This window comes from Camponotus vicinus, unplaced genomic scaffold (assembly GCF_025532165.1).
Source record: "Camponotus vicinus isolate PSW18456_S1 unplaced genomic scaffold, iyCamVici1.0 SCAF_3, whole genome shotgun sequence".
NCBI lineage: Eukaryota > Metazoa > Arthropoda > Insecta > Hymenoptera > Formicidae > Camponotus > Camponotus vicinus.
In genome coordinates, this window is record NW_028141967.1 from 12,220,687 (window position 1) to 12,230,275 (window position 9,589).

The window sequence follows — 9,589 nt, forward strand, 5'->3', positions numbered from 1 at the left end:
GTGCGAAGTCGCAGCAGACCTAATAAAATAGTTTTAAATAGTTTTTCTAAAATATGTAATTGATAATTACAAATTCTCCTTTAACTATGTATCAAGAGACACGGTAGTGTCTCGCGCCAAGTTCACGCGAAGTACAGCGAGGCACCCCGTGTATCTGTACTCGAATCGGATAGTTGAGAGTGCCTTAGATTATCATTTCTCATATAACGGCTGAACGGATCGAATTCTTAAGCTTAATCGATAGTTTGGGTTTGAATTATATAATAAAAGTATCTTTAGTGTTTTCCTACATGTATTGTAAACTGAGGAAATGTGATGCAAAGTCTAAATGTGAAAATTTTCTCTTAAAAAACGTCGTGGTCGTTCTCTCCGTCGTCGGAAAAATTTACGGTTGCCATTTTTAACACGAAATGGCGCTAGTAGCATTCCGATAATAAGGCTGATGGTAGAGAACGAGATGTTAGCGCTTACGTCTGTCGCAGTTGTGGACGTAAAGTAAGACAGAGAAAAATATATATGCAACTTACGTATACGTTAGTAGAATATATAGGCCGGTTCTAATCCAGGTCCTCTCAGGGAAGTGAAGTGCGAGGGGATTTCGGTGGCGCGGGGGAATGACGTCACACGGGACGGAGGGGATTTCGGTGGCGCGGGGGCTGCGGAGCGAGGGACGCACGTGTTGGATGTTTTATGGCAAGTATAAACAATAAAACAGCGGTATTCCTTTGAAAAGGATCTTGGGGCTGACCCAAAATTATATTTCTTTTTTTTTATTTTATTCTATTCTATTTTTTTTAATGAAGAATTGTAACGTATCAGCGCCGATGTTCGACTGCTTTGTGCTCTCGCGGTACACTCTCAATATAAGTAATTCTCGATTTTTTCATATTACGCGTTGCACAAATTTATAAACAATATAAACAAATGGCGCCCCAGAATCATTTTCCATATTTTTTCTAGGAAGAATTGCAACGTATCAGCACCGATGTTCGGCTGCTTCGTGCCCTTGCTTCCCCCGTTTATATATCAGCGCCAATGTTCAGCTGCTTTGTGCTCTCGCGGTACAACTCCAATATAAGTAATTCTAGATTTTTTCCGTTCGACGTATAAACAATACAGGTTAATCAATCGACAAACTTTCAGAGATTGTCGGGGGCACCAAAAAGAAAAATTTTTTGCAAATGGACCTAGGATCGTAGGAAATGTGCCGTTACATCACTACGGCATACAAATTGCTTGAAAAAGGTCGGACCTCGAAATATCTCAAAAATATAAGTTTATGAAATAAGGTTATAAAAATATATATAAGGTTATAAAAGGTTTTTCATACTGAACGGCGCGTTATCGAACCCACCTTAGCATCGCTGGAAGAGTTTCAGGAACGTGATAGCGGATGGACATTGTCGCGAATATAGAATTTGACTGTTAATATAAATAAATATAATCCTATGCATGCGGGAGTCACATAAAATTGCGCGGAAGATTATGATGAAGAGAGCGGTGATTAACGTGCAATCAAAAGACAATGCGTGGGCAGTGGTCGCTCTATATCCCGCCAAAAATCACGCAGAACGGGAATCATCATACCCGCATTACGTGACGGTGCTAAATCTCCGAGACATTGAATTTCCAGTGACTGTAAATTAGATAAAAAATTTGAACTTGTCAACGATATTTCTATAAATGTGTACGGCATCGAAAACGAGGGCATTGTACCGATGTCTTACGGAGCAAAAGCGGGATAAGCACGTCAACTTGATGTACGTGGAAGACGACAACAACACCGGACATTTCACATGGATCAAGAACTTATCCCGGCTCGTGAGCTCGCAATTGGGTGAAAAAGATCATAGGAAATATATCTGCGATCGGTGTGCATAATTTATATAATTTAAATAATTTATATAATTTATATTTTAATAATTTTTTAATTTATATTTTTATAATTTATTTTTTAATTTATATTTTTATAATTTATATTTTAAATATTTTATAATTATATATAATATGCATTGTATAAATTTTTAATTTAAAAATTTTCTTTTACAGATGTCTGCATTACCTTAGTTCGGACGACAAGTTGCAGTCACATACGGTTGACTGTCGAGAGATGAACGAATGCGCTATCCGATTACCGAGCGACAACGATAAGCGGTTCGAGTTAAGCAACTTTAATCGGAAAAAGCAGCTTTCATTCATCATGTACGCTGACTTGGAATGCGTTTTGGCCAAGATGAAAAGAACGCATACCAACATCATCAAGTATTTAGTATAGCTTCCCACACAGCACATTATACTAAAAGATAACGAAAAGATGTCTTTTTTAAGTTATCTTTTCGACAAAACGAAAAGATGTCTATAAAGACATCTTTTCGCTTTGTCGAAAAAGATGACATAAAAAAGACATAATAGTATGTGGCATGTGTTTCTTCGCTTGCCGCTACGCAGCGAGCCATTCTTAACTTATCTCGTATTTAATATTTATCACGAAATGTATATAAAGAATTAGTAATTAATATAAGATCTGAAGCATATTTTTGCCTTTTACGAGCAGTAATGCCAGAAAGAGGATACTGCTCGCACGCATCAATCAGAGAGAGCCACATACATGGGCTACGCAGAATGATTGTATGCGCGTGAGCCGCATCTTTTTCCTGACATTACTGTTTATCAGTTTAATTTCTGACAAATTGAATTTAAAATAATTTATTTAATAATCTGGATTCCTTGTTGGGATTCAGAATATTGAACAGATTATTAGAAATTAGGCGGATAAATGGGAGAAATAGCCCATTTATTGCGTGTATTGAAGTATTCCTACTACCGAGTGTCGATAATCTATATAGAATGAATCAAGTCATCTTTTAGTCATCATATGGACATGACTAAAATGTCACTGAATTCGGGTCATGAGACGACTTTTAGCCATCTTTTCATCGACTTAACGATGTCAGTAAAAGATGTTTGTGACAAAAAAATGTCCAGTTTTAGTAGTACTTTTAGACGACTTGGTGCTGCGTGGGTTATTATGTACATTGTTTATATAACGAATCGTTATCCGCGTATCATTCGCGTCGTAGTACCGATTGCGTTGCATGGTTCGTCGAAGATCTTAAAAATTTAGCACTGCGTGTAAAAAATATTTTATCGACCAATGTCCCCCATGATAGATTTGACGTCCGAAGAGTGGGAAAAATTCCATAGCGCCACTCAATGTCATATATGCGAAAAACCATTCGCGCAAGACGATACACGCGTATCATATACGTATCATACGCGATCATTGTCATTTGACCAGGCGGTACAGAGGTCCCGCGCATTCAAATTGTAATTTAAATTATAAAGAATCTTTTTGCATTCCGATAGTTTTTCACAATTTATCCGGGTACGATTCGCATTTTATAATCAAGGAAATAGCCACAGCGTTCGAAGGGAGAGTCGAGTTACTTCCGATAACAAAAGAGAAATATATATCGTTTACGAAAAATGTTGACCTTAAGGAAGAGAAATAAAAAAATCATGTAAAATTACGCTTTATCGATTCCTTCAAATTTCTTGCATCGAGTCTCGAAAAATTGGCATCATTATTAAATAAAGATACTCAATATTTTAAAATCGGAATTTCAAAATTTATCGAGTAAAAATTTCAATTTATTAACACAGAAAGGTGTCTTTCGGTATGAATACATCGATTCTGTCGACAGGTTACAAAATACATGTTTACCACCGCGCGAATCGTTTTATAGTTCTATGATCGGCGACACTATATCCGAGAGTGATTACGCGCACACCGAGAATATCTGAACGCGATTCTCCATTCGAACGCTAGGCAAATATAGCGATTTATATCTTAAAATCGATGTCTTGTTATTAGCCGACATTTTTGAAAACTTTCGCGATAAATGTATCGAAAGTTACGAACTGGACCCCGCGTATTACTATACTCTTCCCGGATATACGTGAGACGCCATGTTGAAACATACGAAAATTACGTTCGAGTTGTTTACAGATATCGACATGGTTATGTTTATCGAACGTGGTATACGCGGCGGTCTAAGTCAATGTTCCAATAGATACGCTCGTGCTAATAACAAGTACATGGAGTTGTACGATCCATCGAAACCATCGTCGTACTTGATGTATTTTGACGTTAATAATTTATACGGATGGGCAATGTGTCAACCGTTGTCTTACACCGATTTTCGATGGATCGATTATACAGGATGTCCGATTCGTGAGGGACCAAACAAAAAGTGATGATAGATTGGGTCAAACTAAGAAGAAAAGTCCTCTACCATTTTGCAAACTTCGCAATAATTATTAAGTAATAAGCAAAAATGTCACATGAAGGTTTAATTTTTTAAATGGAACCCCCTATTTTTCATTATGTATTCTTATAGCTTATCTCGAGAGCTTTCCAAAACACTATAATAAAGTATTTCTTCATTGAGTACTTTTCGAGTTATGAGGCTTGAAATAATTTCTCAATTTTACATAAACCATAAAATATCTAGTAAAATATTCATTTTTCGATTATCTTACCTTAATACTTTTATATACAAAACAATGAGAGGAATCAATTGGTGTAAAAAAAAACATAGTTGTTTTTAAAAAAAATATGTAATTTGCAATTAACAATTACAATTTTTTCTTAAAAACAACTATGCTTTTTAAGAAAAAATAACTATGCTTTTTTTACACCAATTGATTCCTCTCATTATTTTGCATATAAAAGTATTAAGGTAAGATAATCGAAAAATGAATATTTTACTAGATATTTTATGGTTTATGTAAAATTAAGAAATTATTTCAAGCCTCATAACTCGAAAAGTACTCAATGAAGAAATACTTTTTATAATGTTTTGGAAAGCTCTCGAGATAAGCTATAAGAATACATAATGAAAAATAGGGGGTTCCATTTAAAAAATTAAACATTCATGTGACATTTTTGCTTATTACTTAATAATTATTGCGAATTTTGCAAAATGGTAGAGGACTTTTCTTCTTAGTTTGACCCAATCTATCATCACTTTTCGTTTGGTCCCTCGCGAATCGGACACCCTGTATATTTAATTTTGACGCGTCATTTATCGCGCTAGATTCGCCTACAGGCTATACCCTCGAGGTAGATTTAGAGCATCCGCAACATCTTCACGATACGCACAATGACCTTCCGTTTTGCCTGACACGCGACAAGCCATCCGGTAAGCCAGAGCACAAACTGCTCGCAACATTATACGATAAGAAGCGTTACGTGATATACTACCGCAACCTTTTTTTTTGATATCGGTAGAGAAATGCTTTATTCATACCCGCAATCCTTGGGTAGGAATCACGGGTTATGCGGGACTCCCCCTATTTAACAGGGTTTACCCGCTAAAACTCTACCGGATGCCTTTTTTTTTTTTAGCGTAGAGGAAATGCTTTATGCATACCCTTACTCCCCGGGGAGGGAGCAAGGGTTATGTTGGACTCCCGGTCTGTGGTGCAAGGACTAACGGTGTACCAACTAAAACCTCTACGGATGCCTACCCGGGTGTTTGGGGGGGGGAGGACCGGGGACGCCAGAGGCATTACTTCCGGACGTCCTCCCCCCACCCAACCGACCTAACCCTGTGTGCAGACCCCGTCGCATTGATAAACGCTACGGGGCCCGCACACGCCGCCTAAAAGGCAGCGCCTTCATCTAGTTGCGGCGTAGAGGGGCATCACCTCCACGCCGCGCTCCCTCAGGGTTTCCGGGGGGCGGGGTCGAGGCTCGAGTCTCCCGCTCGAGCCCCGGCCCCCCGAGCCCCGGGGTGGGCCCCCCTCCCTTCCCCGGGAAGGGTTGGGATTCGGGCTGCACCCCGGGGCTCTTTCTTTGGTGTCCCTCCAGGGGCGGGCTCCCTCTCTCTCCCGCAGGATCGAGATTCGGCCACGCCCCGGGAGGGCTCCGTCTCCAATCTCGGGTGCTGCTGCGGGGAGCTATTGCTCCCCGAGGCAGCACCCCCCGACTCTCCTCGGCTGGGGGCGGGGAGGCCGGCTTACCGGGTCCCCGCCCCCTGTCGAGGTCATCCTCCCCCTCTATTCGTACGAGGGGGGGGACGATGGGGGCTACAATGCCTCCGCCTTCTCGGAGGTGGTCCGATCGGCGGAGGTATCCGGCCCCCGTCTCCCGGCGGAGAGGGAGTTGCGCGGCGGCGACAACCTTCGCCGCGCCTCTCCCTCTCCCTCTCCGCATTCTCCTTCCGCAGCATCACTTTGCCGCAGGAGGACACGGCCTTCCATGTCTCCCCGCTCCCGGCCATCGTGAGAGCGATGGCCGGCAACGAGAGGTCTGTCCCCACTGCGACCACTAGGTCCGCACGCTCGGCCACCCACGCCGGACAGGCTTCCAGCGTGTGCTGCGCCGAGTCGTGCGGGCAATCGCAGTGGTGGCACTCCGCGGTGCGCTCCTTGCCGATCCTGCACAGGTACTCACCGAAACATTCGTGTCCGGTGAGCACCTGCGTCATTCGGTAGGTGATTCCTTCCTGCTTGACCCTGTCCACTCATTCGGGTAGACAGGGTCTAATGGCCTCGACGGTCCTTTTTCCCGCAATGTGCGGGTCCCCGAGTGACCTCTGCCACTCGAGGACCATGGACCGCCGAGCCTGGTCCCTTATCATCCGACGAGCCCTGCCGGTAATCTCGGCCCCGCTCTTCCGGATCCCGTGAACCCTTTTGTACATATTATTGTACATTCGGGCCGCGAGATCCAGCGGGGCCATGCCGGTCAGGGCCGTCGCCGCCGCGTGGCTTATGGTTCGGTAGCCCCGAGCCGCTCGGATCGCCACCCGCCTCTGAAGTCTACGAAGTAGATCTTTCAGACGACGGTTGGCGGCTACGTCATCTGCCCACACAGGGGCCCCGTAAAGGGTTACCGATGCCACCACGGCGGCATACACTCGTCGAACCCTTCCGCCCGGTCCCCCAAGGTTCGGAAGCAGCCGGCCCAAGGCCATCGCCACTCCTTCAACCCTCGGGGCCAGACAGCGGAAGTGTTCGCCAAAGGACCAGGTCGCGTCCAGCTGGAGTCCAAGATATTTAATCTTCTCTCCAACCTGGACGCGAGCCTCACCCACGCGAATGAAGGTCGGAGGCGGCAGCGCCGTCGCCGCGCCCTTAAAGATCACGGCTTCGGTTTTTCTAGCCGCCACCTCCAACTCCAGAACCCGCACGGAACGCACCACGCTCTCGAGGGCTATCTCCGCCCATATCGTCGCTTCCCCGCAAGTCTGTCCCCCGGCAAGCACCAACGTGTTGTCGGCATAGCACACAACACTGCTGTCGGGGGGGAGGGCTGATCGGAGGACGTGATCATATGCAAGGTTCCACAATAGTGGGCCCAATACCGAGCCCTGTGGAACCCCGCACTCAACCCTCCTCTCGCGCACCGTCCCGTCCCGGTCCGTAGAGGCCCGGACCCTGTCCCTAAAATAGTCCCGGACCATGGCGGTGAGATACTGGGGCACACCGCGGTGTTCGAACGCCCCCATTATCCACCGCCATGGCAGGGTGTTGAAGGCATTGGTTATGTCCAACGACACCGCCATCAACACCCCGCCATCCTCCACTTCGGCCTCCACAGCGGACCGGACGCGAAGGATCGCGTTCACTGTGGACCGCCCGCTGCGGAAGCCATATTGGTCCCGACTGAGGTCGGAACCGGTCCGGGACAAGTGTCGGACGAGGCGGTTGGCGATAATTCTCTCAAGAATTTTTCCCGCCTCGTCCAACAGACAAATGGGACGGTACGCCGAGGGCTGGTCCCCCGGTTTGCCCTTCTTCGGGATGAGGACCAAGTTGGCCCTCTTCCACTCTGCGGGAAAGCGACCTTCTCGGAGGCACCTATTAAAAAGGTGCCTCATGTAAGCACCTAATTCCTTAAAGGCCAGGGCCCACACCTTTCCGTGGATGCCGTCAGGGCCGCGAGCCTTCCCGGATTTTATTCTCCCGACGGCGTCCTTCACCTCACCCTGGGTGACTCCCAGTTCCTCCTCGTTCCATTCCCGCCCCGTGTTGTCTTCGGGGGTGGGAGCGGCCGTGACGCCCCCCCATCTAGGAAGAGGGTCGCCACGATCCACTGCACGAATTGGGGGTCCAGGACTTCCGTGGTTGGGGGCGCCCCTCCCTTCAGTTTACGCATTACTATACTGTAGGGGCGTCCCCACGGATCCTGATCCAGGATGAGGATAAGTTCCTCCCAGACCCTGGCTTTCGCGGCTTTGATAGGCGCCCTGAGCTCGTTCTTGGCGTGGTTATACACTTCGAGCATCTCCTCGATTCTCGCGGCCCCGCTACGACCGTTACGGGCTCTTCTTGCCCGGTCGTAGCGTCTGCGGAGGCGGACGGAGGAGCGCCTGAGTTCGACAATCTCCTCCGTCCACCAGTATGCTGCCTTTCTGGGAGAAGGGCGGATCCGGGGCATTGACGCGTCACACGCATCTTGCATCGTGCCCCGGATCCATCGTACCTCCTCCTCCAGGGGTAACTCGTTTTCCCCTCTCCCTTCTCTTGCCCATATGGCCGCGAGAATCGAGGAGTATAGTGCATCCTCCTCGATCTTTTTCAGGGCCCATCGCCGCATTCCGCCCTTGGCCTCTCGGCGGTGGATGAGCACCCCTCTGGAGAGGGGAACGGATGCCATCTCTATGTATCGGTGATCCGATAGAGATTCGGCATCCGCCACCACTCTCCAGTCTACGATTAGGCGCGCGGCCTAGGGGCTGACCCAAGTCAGATCCACAATGGACTGCCCCTGTGGCCGCACGCAGGTGCTCCTCGTGCCTAAGTTCAAAATGCTCAGGCCGAGTTGCGCCGCCCATTCTGCCAGGACGTTGCCCCTCGCGTCTGTTCGCGGGGAACCCCAAAGCCTCGATTTGGCATTGAAGTTCCCCGCGACAAGTACTGGAGGACTTGGGAGGAGGGGGAGCCTTCTCACGCACTCCCCCATCCCGTCCAACCTCCTTACTGGATGCCTACTCGGGTGTACGGGGGGAGGACCGGGTGCGCTGAAGCGATGTCGACCGGACGTCCTCCCCCCATCCATCCGACCTATCTCGGTGGGCGAGTCCAGTGAAGGGCGGACCCACCCACGTCGCCGCATTCGTTAGAATACGGCGGTGCTTACACTAGTTGGGACGCAGAGGGGCATCACCTCCACGTCCCGCCCCCTATGGGAGGCCGAGCTCGGGGTCCAAGTCTCCTACTCGGGCCCCGGCCCCCCGGCCTCGGGTTGAGGCTCCCTCCACTCCCATGGGAGTATGGATTCGGCCAACAACCCGGGACCCCTTCCGCGAGGTTCGGGCGGGCGTCCTCAGAGGGATCTCCGAGAGAGAGAGGATCACCGCCGTAGCGGTCATCCCTCCCCTGAGGATCCCTCCCTACTCGGGGGCAAAGTGGGTCCCCCGGGTTTTAAACCAGGGACCCTTCCTCTTGCCCCTGCCGCCCGCCGCCTTCCAAGGGGACGCTTCGGGAGGGGAGGCAGCTATGAGCTCGGACTCCCGCCCCGCGGCGTCCCCTCATCAGAGGAGGACCTCGACGCCCCCGAGTCCAGCCCTTGCTCCTT

General features: G+C 48.1%; 1 protein-coding gene across 1 annotated transcript; it reads right to left on the reverse strand.

Moving 5' to 3' along the window:
• Positions 1-5,105: 5,105 nt before the first annotated feature.
• LOC145969063 (uncharacterized) lies at positions 5,106-6,494 on the reverse strand. The gene is made up of 2 exons (XM_083094923.1): positions 6,188-6,494; positions 5,106-5,221 (listed from the first exon to the last, which is right to left on the reverse strand). Exons 1-2 carry the CDS (start codon positions 6,492-6,494, stop codon positions 5,106-5,108), a joined length of 423 nt encoding a protein of 140 aa, XP_082951049.1.
• Between the last annotated feature and the right edge of the window lie 3,095 nt (positions 6,495-9,589).